The 21,003-nt window shown below is 48.5% G+C and overlaps 1 protein-coding gene across 5 annotated transcripts in view; it reads right to left on the bottom strand.

Annotated features, from left to right (window-relative positions):
* The window catches only part of TCF7 (transcription factor 7), a 70,428-nt gene that overhangs the window by 13,817 nt on the left and 35,608 nt on the right, over window positions 1–21,003 (bottom strand). For 3 of the 5 annotated variants that reach the window (XM_056502693.1, XM_056502688.1, XM_056502689.1), the window contains exons 4-6: window positions 7,938–8,070; window positions 4,830–4,920; window positions 288–374 (exon numbers count right to left, since the gene is read on the bottom strand). In XM_056502693.1, the coding sequence (XP_056358668.1) occupies window positions 288–374; window positions 4,830–4,920; window positions 7,938–8,070 (311 nt within the window). The remainder of the gene's footprint in view (window positions 1–287; window positions 375–4,829; window positions 4,921–7,937; window positions 8,071–21,003) is intronic. The other 2 variants (XM_056502692.1, XM_056502691.1) reach the window with 1 other exon arrangement.

Genomic DNA, 21,003 nt, shown 5'->3' on the forward strand with positions numbered 1-21,003 from the left:
ATGGATTCCATCCCATTTTCCCAATGCTGAGCTGAAAGCTGGAGTTTTTGACTCTCTTTAGAGTTCTGCTGAATAAAACCCAACCATTGTGCATCTTTCATCCTCAACATTGCCCTGAGCACCCTCTGGACCAGACACTGCTTAGAAGCGCCTTCTCTTGCCACGGCTGCCCTGGGGAGGCTGCGTGGCTGTCCCTGGGTGGCTGTGGTCTGCTGCAAGCTCCTGCTGCACAAACTGCAAGCTGCATGACCAGCTGAGCTGCCCTGTCTGGCACAGCTCATACTCACCTGGAGAAAGAAGCCCCAGCAGAGAGCGCTGACGAATACGGCTGTCTAAATCCACATGACGGGAGCGGATAGACAGACTGGCTCTGCCTGGGATCAGGAAGAAAGAGTCTATAAAGCATCCACAGCCACGTGGTATTTCCTAAAGATACTCTTTGCTAACAGGACTCAGAGCATTTATGCCCCTGGCAGGATGGACACTCAGTGTCCCTAAGGCTTGAAAGGCAGCGTGGGCTTCGGATGTTGTTTTGAGAGAACCTGCACCTTCCTATAAAAGTTGGATCCAATTCTGATCCCCTTCTACCCCTGATACTGACCAACACTGCAGCTTTGAGTTTACCCAGTAACAATGCAAAGTGCAGAGATGAGCTGAAAAATCAGGTGTTGCTATTGCACAGAGTAAGTTGCTCAAAAGAGCACAGTGTGACCAAAAAAAAATAAAGCCTGCTCAGTGTGGTGCATAAGAAGCTGCACCAGGAGGATAAATATGAGGAAAACTTCCTTACTGTGCAGTGACCAAGCACTGGAATAGGAATTGCCCAGAGAGAGTGTGGAGCCTCCCTTACTGGAGACATCCCAGTACTCCCTTACTGGAGACAATCCTGTGACGTGCTCTGGAACAACTCTGCTTGAGCAGGGAGGTTGGTCCAGATGACCCACTGGTCACTTCCAACTTCATCTACTCTGTGACACTGTGATGCCCCAAGCACAGGAGACTCCTGGAGTCTGGAGAGAAGGTACCTACCCTGCCTTTGTGCTTTAGGAATGCTCTGATTTCCCCAGCACATCCTTTTAAGGACACCCATCAGTTTTAAAGAAGCCAAAAGCTCAGTCCTGCATTGTTTTTGAAAGTTGTTTCATACTGAGGACCAGGCATGTATCAGACCTGCGGCTGGAAATTAATTTTGAGATAGTAAAATAACTATGCAGGAAGTTCCTTGTTGTTCCCAGCAAGGGAACCCCCACATTTTCATATGGAAATATCTCAAAAATACCTTGGCTTGTTCTGCAAACCTGCCAAAAAATGCTTCTAGCCTAAAACTGCATCTGGAAACTGACATCATAGAATTACAGAATGGTTTAGGTTGGAAAGGACCTTAAAATCACAGAATGGTTTAGGTTGGAAGGGACCTTAAAGCTCATCTCATTCCAACCACCCTGCCATGAGCAGGGACATCTTCCACTAGACCAGGTTGTTCCAAGCCCCATCCCAACCTGGCCTTGAACACTTTCAGGGATGGGGCACCATGGGGTGCTTACAACTGTGCTGATACTCATGATCCTCTGGCCAGGCTGTACAGAGCTCTACCTAACCAAGGACCAGCTATTTTCAGTTCTAATGATGAAAAAATCCACAAAAATGTCCATTATCATTAAGTGTGGTGCACTGTGAAGGACCCAAGCTCCTGGATGCCTGGAATTTTTCAGGGCTAAAGACAAGTTTCTGCTCTGGAGAGGAATAATGACAGCGTGGCAGCAGTCAGACCCTGAGCTGCGCTGGGCAGGAGGGAGGCTCCTGCTCCTGCTGCTGTGTGTTGGCTTGAGTGAAATCAGTGGGATCAGTCTGCAGCAAAGGCAGCCAGGGCTGTTTACACCCTGGCAGGCAGAAGCCCTCCCCGACCCCTCAGATGTTGGCGGGTATAAACACAGCAACAGCCAAGCGCTGCTGCGCACCAGGAAACTGAAACAGCCTTTGAAGCTGGCGGCTGCCCCAGGGCCGAGAAAACACTTGGAGCTAATCCAGAAGTGACCTGTGTTACTCCAGAGGCTGGGATTTTGGGATAAGAATGGAGTCAGGCACTTGCAGCTTCATCTCAAGTCCCTCTGACATGAAAATTAAAACAAACTGATGGTTGGGAGTGCACGGTTACAGCCCGTATCATGGATTACTGGTTTGGGTTGCAAGGGACCTTAATCTCACCTCACTCCAAGTTCTTGCCATGGGCAGGGACACCTTTCACTAGATCCAGCTGCTCCAAGCCCTGTCCAACCTGACCATGAACACCTCCAGGGATGGAGCAGCTGCAATGCCTCTGAGCAACCTGTGCCAGGGCCTCACCAGCCTCTCGTAAGAACTTCTTCCCAACATCTAACCTAACTCTCCTCTTTTAGTTCAAAACTGTTCCCCTTTGTCCTATCACTATCTGCCATAGAAAAAGTCCTCTCCTTCTTTTTTATAAGCTCCTTTTAGGTACAGGACTGGGCTCTGAGGCCTCCCAGGAAACTTCTCAGGCTGAACAACCCCAGCTCTCTCAGTTTGTTTCCAGAGGATCACCTGGAGGTGGGAGGGTGGCTCAGAAAAAGGCTGTGGGATGGTGGAGGAGAGGCTGCCATGGCACCACTGTGCTTGGCCCCGGGCACAGGTGAGTGACACGATTTGCAGGTTCCTGGCTAATGTTAACTGTCAGGCTCCCATAAGCAAAACTCACTTGACTGGACTCTTGGAAGCTTTTATCTGACTGTCATCCCAGCTTAATTACAGAGAGAGTGATTGCAGCTCCTCCTCCTGAAGCGCTCAGTGAGAACAAAACCAGTTTCTGCCCAGCTCCTGCCTGCCAGGAGCAGGAAAAGTGGATCCCATCCTTTTGTGGAGGAAAAGTTGCTTCTAATGTGTATCTGCCCTGGTCTGGCTGGTGGCACCAGCACAACTGTAGAATCCTGTAATGGTTTAGGCAGGGAAGAACCTTAAAGATCATCCAGTTCCAATCCCCTGCCATGAGCTAAACTCCTTCCCCTAGACCAGGCTGTTCAAGATCCCATCCAACCTGGCCTTGAGCACCTCCAGGGATGGGGCAGCCACAGCTTCTCTGGGATGCATCCCCAGCACACCCACCCCTGGCACACAGCCCCTGCTGCTGCATGGGGGGATGCTGCCAGAACCTGCCAGGCTCCAGAGCTTCTGCACCCACCCAGCACTGTGCTGAGCCTCCGCTGACCAGACACTCCTCAAGTGGGTCTGGGGCTCTTTCCATACATTTTGAGCAAGGAAAAGAATGAGAAAAACCTCTTAGACAAATGTGCCTCAAGGTGCTGCTCTCTGCATGTCAGGCCATTTGTTGCTTTACCATATCTGCTCTATTAGCCATTAATGAAGGCATCTGATGAGGCTGCAGGAGGATGCCAAACCCCACGGATGCTGGAGCAGCTCTCAGCCATGAAAGCTCTCTCTGCCACCAACTGCCCCACAAAATCTCCATAAAAAACCAGACTGCTCTCCCTTCATGAGCCCAGGGCTGTCTGAACAGCATCATCCTAACCCAGGAGAGGACCTTCCATTTGACAAGCAGGCTTCTTTCTCCCCACTCCAACTATTTTTTCCATGTTACAGCACAGTCCTTGTTTTTCCTGAGGATGAGTTACATCATATGAGGAGTTAAATCATCACCCAAGAGCAGCAGACTTAGCACAGAAGGCAAAATGTAATCTCTTTGAAGTTAAACTCTATCAAAGGCCTCATCCTCTGTTTCCTTGTAGTTAAATATCTGGAAAATGCAATTCAAAAACAAAACAAAGCAAAAGCTAACATTTTGCTTTGTGTTTTAAGAAGCTTCCCCTTTCTCACTCTGCAATCGTTCTTATATTTGAAGCTCTCCACCAGGCTTTGCCAGGGTTTTATCCACCAGCACTGGGGGAATCTGGCCACTGTCTCTGTGATCACCTGCCCTGCAATTCCTCCTCATCCCAGCTGAATTGTTACCTGCAGCCATCAGTCTCCCTGTCAGCCTCTGCAATCACCTACCTCACCCCTGGGGATTAAATATTAATCTGAGGAGTGAGGATGCCCACATGGCACACCTGCCAGACCCGCTCTCTCGGTGTGCTCACGGTCACGGGGACAGAAGCCAGTGGCAATGACCACAGAGAACACACTGGTGTATTTTTAACTTGTGTCCCTGGGGCAGGCTTACCAACAGGCTGTGCTCTGCAGGATGCTCTGCAGGGCTGGTCCATGCAGGGGGTGCATTTTGGGAGTGCTCCAGCTCATGGTCTCTCCCACACCTGCTGGGGCAGTGCTTACCAACTGGCTGAGCTCTGGCCAGGCTGTGGGTACCTGGGCTGCTTCCTGGCAGGTCTCTGCCGTGATTTGCTTTTTCCCTGTGTGTCAGATCCCAAGAAACACCATGGCCTGGCAGATGGAGCATCCCACAGGACCACTCCATACTGGTGGCATGCTCAGGGAAAGCACTGTTTGTGCCGAAAAGACCAGTGAGGGAGAAAATTACCTCCTACTCAGAAAAGAGACTTTTGCTGTGATTAGGAGGGGTGGGTAGGAAGCTCTCTCTGGGTTTCCTAAGCCACACAGACAGATGTAAAGCAGGAGGCAGTTTTGAATTGGGCAGGTTGCAACCCCTTTCCAGGGGTGCCTCAGCCAGAACGAAGCCTTCAGCCTCTCCACAGGTCTGCTCCCACCTCCAAGGCAGGGCTAAGTTCTCCTGCCTCTTCAGAGCACACAGGAGGGGTGAGGCTGGGGGCAGCACGTGGGGGTCACGGAGAGCAGCAGTGGTGGCTCAGTGACCCAGCGGGGCTGGGCCCCTCCGCACTCACCAGCCCATCGACGGCGTGATCTGGCCCACTCCACTGGGGGGCAGGGGGTAGAAACCAGGGATGTCTGAGGTCTGGGAAGGACGGTGCACTCCTGCAAGAAGGGAGAAGGAGAGGAGTTGAACCTGGCACTGCACTCCTTGGCTGACCTGGATCATTCCCAATCCCCTCGCTGCTTCATCTATGGTCACTTGTGGACAGCTACATTAAACAGCTGTCTGCAAGTGGCAGTGGTGCTTCCTGTGGTTCTCTCTGTGGGGATGTGGTGGGTCACCCACACTGCTGCAAAACCATAAACACAAAAGGGAATGGAGGAGGCAGCTTGCTCCTGCACAAGCATCATAGCTGCTCCATGCCTGCCTGAGGCCAAGCAGCACTGTGCTTTGTTAAGGATTGGGCTGACTCCAGGCACCTCTGCCTTTCCCAGATAGCCCACTCAGGTGCTCAGTGCATGGTCAAAGCCACTCCTACACTCCTCTCCATCAGTCATCTGCAGGACCCCCCGTGAGCAGGCAGTGGGGATGCTCCAGCAGGCATCACTTCCAACTTCATTTTAAACAATTTGATTCAAAACAATTATCCTGCAGCTCTGTGGGTGCCAAGGAACTGTGGAGGTGGGTATGGTGCCAGCTGGGAATTCACCCTTTGCATGGGGAATCCCTGTGTGATCTTCAAAGCTGCTGGCATGGGCAGCATGGCCAGGGGACACAGCTGCAGCATTGCTTCGTTCCTATCTGGGCTGGAAAACATCCTGTGGTGCCTGGGGCTGCGGGTGGGACTCAGACAACCACGGTGCTGCTGGCAAAAACAGCCACCAGCTGACCCCTGGGCTGGGAAATGGGAGGGGTGCTGGGGCTGAGCTCTGGCACGGGGTGGTGTAGTGATGGCTGCTATTGAGCCCCAGACAAAACTGGGAACAGGGATTGTCAAGTGTCCTGGATGGTAAATACATGGACTAAACTGGTGATGAGCTGCGAGCGGTTACAACTGGATTTATCTCCTAGATGTATGGATGATACATTATTAATTAGGAATGGCACCAACTAATTCTAAGCATTTTATTAGGAGTCAGCTAAAATAAATACACAACTGACCTGACAGGAATGTATAACCTAGTAGGAGATTTGCTCCAGGTGGGAGTCAGTGGCCCATGCAGGGTCAAACAAAACCAGGCCTGCACAAGGCAGCTGATGGAACACCCTCAGACCTGCACCCCCAACAATTCAGGTTGCATAAGTCAGAGCACAGGTTATTCTTGCTGGCCCAGTGGTTGGGGCACCAGCCACTGACTCAGAATTCCTGCTTGTATTTCCTTGTCTGTGTGTCCTTGGGCTACTGTGAGAAACTTTAAAGGGATGCTGGGAGAATGAGTATGAGAATGACTCTCAAGGGCTCACACTGGGTGATAATGGGAGCTATGTCAGTGATGGAAACAGAGATGGGGCACATCCAGGATGCACAAAGAAGAAAACCCTTGCCCCAGTTTTGTAGGGATGGGGCATGTATGGTCACAGCTGCACCACAAAAGCAAGACCCAGCTGAGGATGACTGGCTGAACCTTTCCTTGAATAGCACATGGGGGAGTCTCTGGGACAAGCAGACTCCCTGTATCTGCAGAAATACAGGCTAAACAGGAAGGGGAGATTGGACAGTGCCTGCACTGAGAGCACAGGTGGGCAGCACAAGGACAGTGTCCTAGAATGACTCACCCACTGCACAGGTGAATGCTCAGGGACTGTTTCAGTGCAGTCATGCCTCCACAGAGGGACAGAACCAGCTCTGCCCCTGTGTGAGCTGCTCTTGTATCACAGTGAGTCCCAGGAGCAGCTCATGGCAAGCAGCTCCTGGAGGGGCAGAGCTCTGCCAGGTGCAGCAAAGGGGAAGGTGTGTCAGGTTTCCTTTCTGCACACTTTCCGTCAGACTCAAACTCAGCCATCACCTAAGCTTTTAGCAGGTTTATTTTGTTATCCCTTTCTAATTTTCTGCTGAGTTTATTATGCTCTGATGGCTGACAAGCAGGGTGCTGCCTGGAAGACAACCAGGATGTGCCTGGGTATCTCTTACACCAGAGCTAAATCTTATCCATCTGCATCCCTAACGAGTCCAGAGTGACTCCAGGTTCAGACCAGGGATTATTCAGGGGGTCCTCCAGCCAAGAGCATCCTCAGTAACCCATTGTTTTATCAATGATGTTAACTTGTGAAGCTGATTCCTCTAGGACAGTTTGGGTCACTCCTGGGTGGAGGCCTTTGCCAAATCACAACAGCTGGTTTTGTGCCTCTGTTTTGGCACTGGATTCTGCACCCTGATGGACCCTGACCTCCTTCCTGAATGCAGTTTTACACAAAACTGTCTGTTTGCCTGCTTTCCCATGAACTCAAGCCCAGGTTTGTGTAAAAGCCTGGGCAATCTGAGCAGATGTTCTGCACTAATGTAAGGTTGAGAAAAGTTTGATTTTACACTCAGTTTGTCAGGAACTCATGAAGAATGATGGAATGATGGACTGGGGTGAATTCCTCAACACATACCTGCATTTACAGTTTAATTTAGAGGGTTTAACCTCAACACACTGTACTTTATTCCAGAGCCTTATGAGCCAATTGACATAGCCTGTCCTCACAAAGGAACATAAAAAACCAAACTGGGTGACAAGCACGTAACATGTGGCTACGGGAACACGCATGTCAATCCAGTCAACTATCAGACACTGATCCTGTTTAGTCAAAATATTTCCTGTTTCAAGCGTTTATTTTCTCAAAATGACAACCTGACAAGAGTTTAGGTATGAGTCAAAGGAAAAATAACTTTCCATTTTCTGGTTGACTCTTGTGCTTCATCGTGCAGGCTCCACTCTGGTCTCAAGGTACAGGACAGCTTGTACAGAGAACTGAGCACACTCCATCAGCAGGGCTGGCACTTTTGGTATCAAACTGCTCATGGCCACATCACAAAGCATTGCTAATAAGCTAAATAACCTCCTACTGCTGAGCAACGTCCCAGCTGACTAAAGGTCCTGATTTTTCCTATTGATTTGGTATCAGGAAGGTGCCAGCCTCAGTGGCTCCAGCTCTGTCGCCCCTCCCAGCAGCCAGGTCCCAGTGGTGCCATTACCTTGTTTCTGGTTGATGTCAGCGGGCAGGTGGGGCGAGTGGGAGCCGTGGCTGAAATGGTCGTTGCTGTAGGGGATGAGCGGGGTCAGAGGGTGCACTCCGTGCGACGGCTGCACCACGGGGACTTTGTTGGACTGCAAGACACAACCATGGACAGCACTCAGAAGTCATCAGGACCCACCAGCAAGGAGGGCCAGTGCCCTCTGCACTCCTGCTGTTGCCAGCAAGGGAATAACTAAAAACACTACACAAGCACTAAACAAATTACTGAATAAACACTGCAGTGTCCTGCAAAAAAATCCATAAACCAAGCAGGGAAAACAGCTGGAGATGATTTCTTGGATAAGTGGAAAACAGATCAAACCAGCATAAAGTTTTCAAAGATCAAAATTTTTTTTCCATTCACTTCCAGTCTCTTTTATTCTAGGACGAATGCTCCAAGTGCATTCTTGCACCCAATACACCCAATGCAAAACTCTTGTTCTCTGTCCTGGACTACAGGGTCTAAATCTGGACTTTCACAGTGAATCCTTCATATTCACTCCAAAAGTCATGTTTGAGCTTTATTAATCAGGGCTGTCATGCAAGGACAGGCACAGGATCGCAGAATCATTTAGGCTGGAAAAGAGTTTATAGAGATCATCAAGTCCAGCCATTAACCCAACATTGCCAAGGCCACCATTAAATACTGAGGGTAATTCCTCTGAAAACTAGTCACTAGTGAGCCCTTGGGCTGAAATCCCTGTTGGCCTGAGCTCCAGTGCTGGAGAAGGACCAGAGGGAGCTGAGGTAATGCTGGAGATGCAAAAAATCCAGGGAAAGTAAGCAAAGAAAAATCTGTCTTCTCTTGTAGCTACTCCTGGTTACACACAGCATGGCTGTTGGAGCCCAACACCTTGGAAAAGGCCCTTTTTGGTGAGTGCAACAGGAAATCCTCCTGCATGTTGGAGCAGAGAGAGGGGAACCTGTTTGGAAGAGCTGCACAGCTGTAAGGAACATACACACAGACACACAGACAGACACACAGACACAGACACACACTCTGCCATCTACGTGTCTCGTGCTATTTCCTACATGTCCAGTTTTGCCCATGGTTGCCTTTAAATCCAAACTGACTTAATCTTGGTGGTGGAATGTTAGGATTTGTCCCAGATAAATCCACAAAAAGAAACAGGACTAACAGCACTCCAAAACAGGGTGAATTTGGGAACAGAGCAGGTCAGAAAGCTCTCCAGGGCTAGGAACTGGCCATGCCAGCCAGTTTTCACCAGTCTCACTGGGATGTCTACACATGATTTGCTGTGTGACTTTGGACAAGTCATTTAGGATCCCTGGGCTCAATTCATTGGTGCCTTTCACTTTGGTAATGATTTTGCTCACACAGAATGAGCACAAAGCTCAGGCTGGCTTTGGTGAAGGAGGCACAGACAGTGACTCTGATCAACCTGTCCTGGACCTATCCCAGCTGCTCCAAGTGCCCTGGGAGCCCTGGGCAAGTCCTGTGTTTTGCATCCCTGCTCTGAGGAGGAAACCCATGAAGGAGAAAGGAAAACACACAGATGGAGACACTGCTTTACATCTGCTTTTCCCACAAAGGTTTGCTCATGCAAATTAAAACCAAGAAGCATGCAGGTCCACATTTGAGAATGAATGAAAGCCCTAATTCCTGATACAAACAGGTGTAGATTTTTTTTTGTACATACAATGGGGTACTGGGAATGTAACCGCCCTTCCCAGCACAAACTGGTGTGCTACTGGCTTTGCTGCAGCAGGGCCATGGGTTATGTGGTTTTCCCATCAAGAGCAGCACTGGGCTGGTTCCTGCTTAGTTAAACACATGTTTGGAGCTCTGAGCTCTTTCTATTCTTAGCCATCAAATGAGATGAAAAAGCGCTTTTCAGTGATATTTCTAAAATTAGCTATGGTTTAGTTTATTTAAGAGCCACAAAGCCTAAATGAGGGATGTGCAGTTCTACGTGTACATTCTAACAAGACACTGGAGCAGAACAAGCTCAGTGTGGAGCGGTTTTGAAAACCTCAACTCAAGCATTTCTTCTGTTCAAAGCAGGGCAGATCTTTCTTTCCCATTTGCCTCATGCCTGATCATGCCAGCCTTGCTGCCTGATGCCTGTGAACAGCTTTCAGAGCAATGACAGAAGACACAGACCATTCCAAAGGCAGATGAATTGTTCTGATGCTGATCTGCAGGATAACTCCCCAGGGAAAAGCAGAGAGTACAAGTGCTTAGAGTAAAGCATGGACTGTCCTCCTTCCCACCAAAGCAGAACATGGAAGTGTCCTTGGCCAGGTTGGACTGGGCTTAGAGCTAGTCTAGAGGAAGGTGTCCCAGCCCATGGCAGAGGATTGGAAAGAGCTGATTTTTAAGGTCCCTTCCAACCCAAACCATTTTGAAATTTAATGGTTAAGTGGTAACCTGGTGGTACAACAAGATTTGCAGCTCAATTACTCAGTTTTTCCATCAGTCCAGATGGATAGCAACATGCTGCACCAGTAAGAAGAACTGCCTTCCATATGACCTTTCTACATTTGCCCTTGCCTCACTCAAAACCTCTACTCTCTAAAGCCACAGAGATTTGATGGGGAAGGATGACCAGCAAGGAGACAAGAAAAATTTCAGCAAGGGATTATTTATCCCTCTTTCCACTTCCTCCATTAGGGAGTTTGTCACAGGAACCCATCTCCCAAAATTAAGAGAAGAAGGAAATGCTGCATAAAAATATGGAGAAATAGAGAAAACTCCATCTTGATCCTGGTTCAAAGATGCTGCTGCCAATGGTTGTGGCCATGGCCACGACTGAGATCTTGGTCTTCCCCAGCTGTACTATGAAACCATACCTGGCTTACAGAAACCCACATGCCAGAGAAACGAGATCAATTCCCCTTTTTTGCAAGGTACAGATTATGTTCCTGCAAACCAGCTGCAGCACAAGAACCCTGAAGAGACTTTTCATAGCCAGGACTCAGCAGCTAACAATGTTTTATGCCATAAAATGAACCTGATGTAAATGTTTTCTCCAGGAGGATTGAACTGACAGGAGGGCAGTGGTTTGGGGCTCTCTCAGAAGGTCTCCTGGGAGGACACTGGGTGCTGCTGTCAGGACATCACAGGGGATGTGCTGTGGTTTGGTAACGCACTGTGTTTTGTCCCCTGGGGTTCACACAGCCCAGAGCTGCAGTGACAGAGCTGCTCACTACCCACCCACCAAAAATAACCCTGCTGGTGCCAGACATCATGTCCCCAACACCAGTTTGTCACCTCCTGTCCTTGAGCAGCCATAGGGGGATGTGAAGGGGCTCCAAGGACAGCTTTGCCTCACCTCTTCCAGCACAGTCCTTTGAGGGGAATGAGCTCTGCAGCCACAACCTCGTCCAGAAATGAAGAGACACATTTACAGCAACCACAGAATGGTATTTCCAGAGGGGATCCAGCAGCAGGATGGGGTTTGCAAGCCTGGAGGTCTTTTTCCCCCCCTCTCAAATTTGCTAAATTGCAGCTCTGCTGAGTGCCCAGCTCCACGTGAGTGCTGCCCTCTCCTCCCCTGTGTGCTGGGCCAGGCACTGATGCTGCAGTGCATCCCCTCCCAGCACCAACCATCCCACCAGCCTCCCTGAGAATGACTGAAAAACCCAACACTGCTGGGGGAGGAAGATCCCTCCTTGAAGCTAAGATGTGACTTTAATAACTAGAGGTAACTGGAGGAACAAAGAGAAAAGACAGTAGCATTAATTATTAAGAAAGATTGATTGTTGGCAAGGGAAAATTAGATCTCCCCAACCACACCTGTGGGTTATTGTGATGGGATCTCAAGGCTAGAGAGAAAACTCATTTTCCTCTGACCACATGCAAACCCAGTGGATCCTGCACATAAGGATCACCCTCACCACTGGAGTTCCAGTCTATTTTGGCTCCAAGGTGCCTGATCAGGCTCAGCATCCTTTGCCCTTGCTCCTATTCTCCATCACACATGCTCTGGCCACAGGTAGCAGTGGGGTTATACAAGTTGCTGGTTGATCAGAACTATAAATGAGGAGTTTTCAATCAAAATATGGGGTTTTCACTAGAGAACAGTGTGAGATTATAATCAAACATTTTCTGGAAAGCACCTCATGTTAGCAAGTATTTTAATTCATTTTTAAAGACTGATCTATTTAGTCATGACATGCTAAAAATGAGTAGTTTTACTTTGCAGGTTTTCTGGAGGATTTTTCTGTTAAACCTTAAAGCTAACCTTAGAAAAATGTAACACAGAAGGTCAAAAGTCAAAGTTTGAATGAAATGATCAAACAAAAAATTTCCATGGCTGTAAAACTCTTTGAGTTTTTAAGAGAAAATACTGTAGAAATTTTATTTTTTTTTTCTTCTCGGATCAGTTTAGGAAAAGAAACAAATGAAAAAAAAAGAGGATGTTTTGGAACCTGTGAAAAGTATTCCTTGCTACAACTGAACACAGCTATTAAAAGCAGCAGTGGTCACACCACACTGCTGGGGGCTGCTGAGGATCCCAACATCCCACCAGTGCTGGGCTCCACCACTGCTTTTATGGATGAGAATGACTTTAATTTTCTGGTAGAAGACAATTCAGAACTAAAAAAAAGTAGTTTAACTCTACTGCCCCTTCCAATAGTGAAAAATGTTACATTTCACGCTGTTCAGTTTTCTTGGGGATGTGACTACAAGAGGTGCTGTGCTCCCCATGGAGGATAACAGGGGGCTGCCTGCCTTGCACAAACCAACCCAGGACACCCTGCTGTGAAGGGGAAGGCTGGGAGCAGGCAGGGAGCAGGGTCCATCCCCAGAGCACCCAGCACACATCCCTGGTGCAGGGCTGGTGCAGGGCGAGCTGTGGTTTCCAGCCTCGCTGGGGAGCCCCGCCGCAGTCACCTGAAATTACTCACATCACTTTCAAATTTTCCCACACTGCCAGCCCCAAAGACAGAGAAATGAAGAGCCCAGCCCAGAATGGCCTGTGTGTAGAGAGGGGTCTGGCCAAGGGAAGGGAGCTGGGGCTGGCAGCTGTGCCGTGCTGGTGGCATCACCACCATGGCAGAGGGGGCTTGGGCAGTCTCAGAGCCCTGTGTCAGAGCTGTGCTGCATGTCTGGCTGCTGGGAGCATCCCCAAATCTGTTCTCAGCCCAGATGCTGGGCTGAGCTCCCAGCAGGTCTGCTCTGCCCCGTGTGGGTGCCTGGGTGCAGCACAGGAGCTGCAGGCTGCAGTCCAGCCCTGAGCTGCCCCACGTGTGTTTGCTTTGATGTCACTTCTCAGAGAGTGAGATGAGTCGATGTGTTTGCTATGAAAAGCCAAACATACCAAGGTCTGCTGTTGCTGATTCAATGAGGAATTAATTCCTCTTCACTGCAAAATTAGTCATCATGCCACAGAAAGAAAGGTGTAAGGTCAGGCTGCATGCACCACTCAGGGGAAGCTACCTGTGACTGGGGGCACTGTGCCTTTTGCACTTTCTCCTACAATCAGTCCAAATTAGCAAATGATTAGGGATGTATTGGGGACATCAGTCCACCTTGGATGAGCCCTGGGCAACCTGGTCTAGTGGAAGGTGTTTCTGCCCATGGCAGGTGGGTTAGAACTGGATGATCTCCTTGCAACCCAAACCATCCTCTGATCCTATGATATGATGAAGGACATTATTAGGCACACCCCACAGCATCAGATGCCAGGAGAGCTTTCAGCAATACTGTCCCAGGGAATACTGCCATTGGGGCAGCAGGGACCCAGAGCCCCTGACTCCAAGGCAGCCCAGCACACCCCAAGTTCTGGTAACACCTCCCAGCTCAGGGCCCAGACCTTGTCAGCAGACACCTTTGTCCCTCATGTCCCCGTGGTGTTACAGCAGGAGATGCTGTGATAAAAGATCACCCTGAGTATCCACTGCAGAGTGTTTCTGGCACTGACTGCATGCACTGGGGCAGGAGCCCTCAGCAGCCCACAGGCAAAGGCAGCACTGACTCATTTCTCATCTCAGCACACTTCTTTCTCTTTTCTCACTTTTGCTGCAGTCCCAGAGCCCCAGCCCGCTGCCGCAGAGGAAAGGAAATAGGGAAAGTTAAAGTCACCCGTGCTCAGGCACTGCCCTCATCCAGCCCTGCTCCCCTCCAGCACAGCCAAATTTGGGCTGCAGCAGCAGCAGCAGCATCTTCCTGGCCACTGCCCAGGTCAACCAGCGTGGATGTGGCACAGAGAGCTGGGTCTGGTTCTTACCCTCGGCACCACCAAGGGCTCCTCCAGAGACCTCAACCCCAGGAGAGTCCCACTGCCCTGTGCACCCCACCTCTGGCTGGCTCTGATGTGCTTATGAGCAGATGGAGAGGAAAGGAATAATTTGCAGTTATTAATTCTTGCATTAATTCTGCATATGAATTACAACAAGGAGCTGATTGGTTTAAGAGACATATCACACATACAGGCAAATATCTTTGCTCAGGTTTTTATCTAAACATTGCCCTCACTCTTTTTTATCTGTGCACTCTACATTTTATGGTTGATGGAGCATTCATTTCCTCAACTCTTCCCTTTCCCCCTGAATTCTTTCAGCTTCTTTAAAATCCAGCTCTGCTTTGAAAATGCTGATGAGGCACCTGGGTAGCCCTGATCTTCTTTGCACATTCCAGGGGATGTGCTTGCCTTAGTGGCCAAGCTCAGCTCCCCTCATCTGGATTCCCCTGTGACTGGGATGCACATCAGAGAACAAGTTTCCTGACATTTCACACCATCTGTGTCCCAGCACTCAGAGGGGTGACCAAGCTCCAGACACAATGGGGACAAATCATGGACTCACAGAACAGTTTGGGTTGGAAGGTACCTTAAAGACAATACAGTTACAACTCCCTGCCACAGGCAGATATACCACCCACCAGATCATATTGCTCAGGGCCCTATCCAACCTGGCCTTGAACACTTACAGCAATGGGGGAAATACAGGGAAAGAACTTAAAAACCTTCCAAAATTTCTCAGTGGCCTTCTGTGCTGCTGCTGGTTTCTGATTTTGAGCAATAATGGTTATTATTTTTCAGTAAAACTCTGCAGGGGAAATAAGCTGAGTTTTTCACCATTTACGGGCACAGGAAGAGCTGTTTCACTTCTCAAGTATTTATCTTATAAGAGAAAGATGTAGGTGGCTCTTCCTGAAAAGAAAAAAAAAGAAAAAAAAAAAAAAAAAAAAAAAGGCATGGAAAAATAAAGATGAAAAGATGTAAAGTCCCTCCTAGAGATTGCTCTCTTAGGGCAACAGGGGTCAAGTTTGGGGGCAGTGACACCCCATACCAGAGGGGTGGAACCCCCAAAAAATGAAATTTAGACATCACCACCCAATGTTCACAGCTCCATTCAGCAGAACAACCACCTCCAGATGCCTCCTCAAACCTGCAGAAAGTGCCCTCATGCAATGCTTGCCTTGCTTGGGAAACACTCCTGCTGTGATGCTCAAAGGATCTGGTCAGGAGGGGACAGCAACCCCCTCCAGCCCCAGTGTGCCACAAAAGGCAGTGGTGACATTTGGCTTTGTGGACCCAAAACTCTGGGGCAATATAACCCAGCAGTACACTGCAGCACCAAACCCCTGCTGGTCTCTCCCAGAAAACAGGGCAATTTAATTCTGGGGCTGCATCAAACCCCCAACTTGTTCTGCAACATCCATCCCTAGCTATTGGCTCTCTCATGTTCTGGGCTACAGAGAAAAAAAAAAATATCTCTGTCCCCATCACGTCCTGTGGTTCTGAGAACTTGAATCAAAACCTGCAAACCCTGGAGTTACTGGTAACGCTCGAGGCTTGAAGGCAAAGGCTCCTGTTTGACCTGTGGAGGCTGATAGCATCTGACCTCCTTTATCTCACTGCACTTCTCCAAGGCCAGTGGTTGGTCCAGTACCCAGAATTAATTAGGAAAATGTCCAAGAGAGCAAGGGAGGAAAGCAGAACAAAAATGTGTCACTTGCCCTGTGGCCAGGCTCGAGACATCGTTTCCCTAAGGACCAGGGATGTCCTCCTCCATGTGCCTGGCAGCACCAGGTCAAGCCAAACCTCAGGGTGCAAAGGTTTGGTGAAACACAGGGTCTGCACTGGGAGAGCCATGTTGTGATCCCTCTTGCTGCAAGTTTCAAGGATTTTCATTTTCACCTGCTCTGAGAAGCCGTTTGCAAACCCCCGCCCCAGCTGCGTGCTGGATCTGAACTGAGATGGCTTTGGCACATCCCTAAATACAGGGAAGAAATTATTCCCTCTGAGCATGGAGAGGCACTGGCACCAGTTTTCCAGTGAAACTGTGGCTTCCCCATACCCCAGAAATGTTCCAGGCCATGGATGGAGCTTGCAGCAACCTGCTCTAGAGGATGCTGTCCCTGCCCATGGCAGTGGAGGTGGAATGAGATGGTCTTTAAGGTCCCTTCCCTTCTGTGATTCTAAGATCTCTCCTCTCCAAGGATGTGCTTGCAGCAGCAGATGGAAAAACCTGCAAGATTTCTGGGGCCATCTGCCAGCAACAAGAACCCTCCAGGTGCCAGTGTTGTGCAGTGTTCTGGAGGCAAATATTTGCTTACAGAATCCCTGGGCATGAGGAGAGGGGTCCTGACTGCTGGCTGTGTTTTCGTTTCCATTTATAACAAATACAAAACCAGCCCATGTACCTGAAAGTGTGTGGGGGAGTTTACAAAACACAACCCCTCAAAAACACTGGTGTGATTTAAGACGTTTCGATTAACCAAACATCAGAGGGGTGAAACCTGCCCCTCCACATCACAGCAGTGCCAGGGTGCAAGGCCACCATGGGTGACACCATCCTGCTGCTGTCCCCCTGTCACACTGGGACCTGGGCAGGAGACCTATCACAGGATGTTTGCTCTTGTCCGTAGGCATGGGAAGGGACAGCTGTCAGCCCCTCCTGGCAAGCACTATAGTGCCTATTTTTTTTCCCCACCTTTTCCCACCTTTTCCCACCTTTTCCCTCTCCTCTCCCTCTCCTCTCCTCTCCTCTCCTCTCCTCTCCTCTCCTCTCCTCTCCTCTCCTCTCCTCTCCTCTCCTCTCCTCTCCTCTCCTCTCCTCTCCTCTCCTCTCCTCTCCTCTCCTCTCCTCTCCTCTCCTCTCCTCTCCTCTCCTCTCCTCTCCTCTCCTCTCCTCTCCTCTCCTCTCCTCTCCTCTCCTCTTTTTTAAATCTGCTGACAGCTCACAGTCTCATAGCTCAGCTTCAGGGGAGATCTCATTATCTGACAACATCACTGGTTGGAAGAAACAGACAACAAATCCAGGTTTCTCACCCCATCTGGAATCCCCAACTCACTGACAATGCTAGAAAAAACCAATAGTAATAACAGGAATAATAAATAAAAATAAAAATGGTACTGCCATGCTGCTGCCTTGTCCAGAGGGAGCTTCCTCATGGCATCCAATGACCAAGCCATGCACTCTCACAGGTGACACCAAGGGAAGGTGTTTCACCACGTCAGAGGTGGCCATGTCCAAGCCCAGGCCACAATCCAGTAACAGGCAAGTCAAAACAACCAGGAATGATAATATGCAATATTATCATCCTCCTCGAGTGCACATTTCTCTACTATGGTGAAATCCCTTCAAATTCATACAAATATCAGGCACATTTCCAGCATGGATGGCCAGGAATGAATTAACCACAGATGCTCTGAGCCCTGCTCAGGGTCTCTCCCAGACCCCTCCACAGCACCATTCCAGCCCAGGGTGGGGACAGATGTCACACTGGCTTTGCCTGCCAGTGAACCCGAAGGGTGGGGGCTGTGGTGAGGGGTTCCTTCCCCACAGGGACCCCAAATGATCAGGGAGAGAGGCGAGCTGCCCGCTGCCACCCCCACATTATCCTAATCTGACTCACATTCAGTTCCCAGTTTCCATGATAAACGGCTCTGAGGGGGCCAGGGAGGGATGATAATCCCCTCTGGAGCCAAAGGGATGCTCCATGGACACCCTGCAGCAGTAAGGCGATAGCAGCTTTCCTTGTTGCTCACTTTCAAGGGTGACATGTTTACAAAGAATGCTACAGCTGCTAATCCTGGATGATACCCTGTGTCTGCCTGAGAGAAATCCTAATTTTCTTGATAGGAGGAATTAGTTCCTTTAATGCTTAATACCCTTTTTCTCCTCTGAAAGCAAGCAAGCATTATTGTGCAGAGTGGAATAAACATTTTAATTAAAATGTGGAATTTATCTTCCAGTCAAATTCGTACGAGCCCCCGATGACACGTCAAACTCTGCTTTCCCATTTTGAATCTTCCTCTGATCTCTTAATGCAAGCAGCTGAATTAAAACCTGGGCTTGGTGGATTTGCATATAATTAGAGAGCAAGGGAAATTAATAGGGAATTGAATGGGTTTCTCCTCTGCCCATCTGATGTTTTTACCAGATTAAAAAGAGTTGATTTTTTTTAATGACTGCAAAAAAGTATTAAATATTATTTAACCTTTTTTTGCTGGGGGGAGGGAAGCAGACAGACTAAAGAAACAAACTTATACATATGATAATGAACAACTCCTATCGTGGGAAGCAAATATCATTGTAATTAGGATTAGAAAGGAATCCTAATTAATCTTGTCCTGCCACTTGACTTCTAGAAGTTCCTTAAATGTTCCCTCCTATGAGATGTAAAACAAGGAGCTGTTTAAATGCTCGACAGCTAATCCTGGCAGCCTCAGCAGCATGGGGCAGGGGCTCCTGGATGAAATGCAGGATGGAGAGGTCTGATCCTGTGAGCTGGACTCAGACTGAAGGGGAGCATGCAGCTTTGCTGCCTCAATCTCCTAATTCCTCACAACAACTAGATAATGAGGGCATAGTGCTGGGACTAGCAAACCAAGAGAGGTGTGATGTACTAAGCACCACAGCAACCCCTGACTCCAAACAAAGCATCTTTACATATATTTTTCCATATTTTAAAATTGTCTATTCATAAATAATTCTGGGTCTCATTTTCAGAACTGAAGTTCAGGTAAGAGGTGGGAATATATGAGGTAACCCTGGTGCTGTGCATCCCCACCCCATGCCTTGATTTCATCTTCTCCACACTCGTGAAGATAAAGATTACCCACCATGCCAGTACTAAGTCATACATATTTTAACTCAGCTCTTGTCATGTGTCATCAAATCCTGTTTTTCAGGTATTGAGATTCACACATTTAATTGCAAAAGATTTTACTACAGGAGTGGATGGTCATGAGATTATTTTCATCTTTGTGTCTCAGTATGGAAAGCAGCTTGGAAAGAGCTGGTTTCAAAACTTCAGGGCCTGGATGAAAGTCTCATTTACCAAATACAGCCAAATACAGAGCCAGGAGGTGCCATAATGGGGGATTATGACTTGGCCTATTAATAAATGCAGCAAACTATTTTTTTTTTAAATTCCAAAATAAAAATAATAAATGAATCCTGCTATGGCTGGGCTGGCTTCTCAGCATATTTTTACCAAGCACTCCCATCAGTTTTTGGCTATGGCTTTATGAAAGTGACTGCCAGCCATGGCCCAGGGACAACCTGGTTAGGTTGGATGTGAAAAATTGTCACTCCGAAACCAGAGACCACACAAAACATTCTCAGTCTTGGATTTCATTTTAACCCCAGCTAATCATACATTCACAAGGCAGGACTGATCAAAGGCTTCACACCGAAAAAATAAGAAAGTCAAAATTTCATATGGTTTTGATGAGAAAAATAATTGATGAAACCTTTCTCTTTCAACCTGGTTTTGCTTTGAGTTTGGGGTTCATGGGGAGTACAAGAAGCAACAGATGGAAAGCTGAAAGGGCTTAGTACAGTTCTGATGATGCAGCTCTTATTGGGGAGCTCATCACCTGGTCAAGGACTGCACAGGGCCAGGAGTTTCAGCCACATTATTTACTTTTCTCAGAAAATCCACAGCTCTTCACAGGGAACACCAAACTTCACCACAGTTTTACTGGGAGAAGTTTAAGTGCATGACAGAGTCCTGGCTGATGCACTCACTTTTCCAGGAGGCAGAAGACCCAGGTATAAGCCACGTTCATCCCAAACCTCTCTTTGTATTTTCATGCTCTGATTCTCATCTCTGGTGACATTTGCAAGAGCAATCTCCTGCTGGGCTGCACCCCTGGCTGACCATGGAGAGGATCCTGGTGGCCTGACCCTGACCAGGAATGCAGCCCCAGGGAAGTGTCTGCTCCCATCACCCCAGTGTGAGATATCACCGTTCCACAGAGGTGGTGAAGAGCAAAAATGTTAAAGTACCAACTCTGTGGGCTGAGGTCAGACTTGTTTTCCAGCACAGCCTGCCCTGGGAGCTCGCCCTGCCCTGCAGTCAGCTGTGACACGGCACTCCATGGAAAAGGTTTTCCAGAAAAGCCAAACAAAGCAGGACTGAGCAAACAGAAGGGTGTGTATGGAGCAGTCCCACGGGAGGCAGGGACCAGGGTGGCTGATGTGCAAGCCAGCACATCCCAGCACATCCCAGCATGTCACTGGTGCACAGGTATCTCTGCAGGTCTGCTGCACCAGGAGCCCCCGTGATGCCACCACGGTGCCACCAAAATGCAAACTGCTTCCACAAAATGCAAACAGATCCACAACTGCCCCAGCATTTACACCCATTTAGATGAAAAGAAGAAGACAAAGATTTCAAGAAGGAGGAAGAATGGATGATAACATGAAGCTTCTGGCATAGATTTTTCCCCAACCAGATAATTAACTAACTCAACCCAGCACCAGAGTTCAGCTATTTAACTGCAGGTCATTTTGCAACACAGACTTTTTTTAAACTTATTTGTCATGGTCTCTGATCTTCAAGTAACTGACAGCTGTATTTGCTGAACGATGGAATTGAGGCTACAGAAAACACTGATTATATTAGAAAAACCCAAAACATCTCCCACACCTGTATGCATACAACCTCCACATGCCTATAATGACATTTTTAAGCTAAGGTATTATTTAGGGTTTGAGCTGGAAGTCCATGTGTCCCACACCTGCTTTTGAGAGAATCTAGGAACAATAACCTTATCTTCCCACCAGGACAGTGATACACAGGCAAAAGAGTTCTTGCT

This window comes from Oenanthe melanoleuca, chromosome 13 (assembly GCF_029582105.1).
Source record: "Oenanthe melanoleuca isolate GR-GAL-2019-014 chromosome 13, OMel1.0, whole genome shotgun sequence".
Lineage (NCBI taxonomy): Eukaryota > Metazoa > Chordata > Aves > Passeriformes > Muscicapidae > Oenanthe > Oenanthe melanoleuca.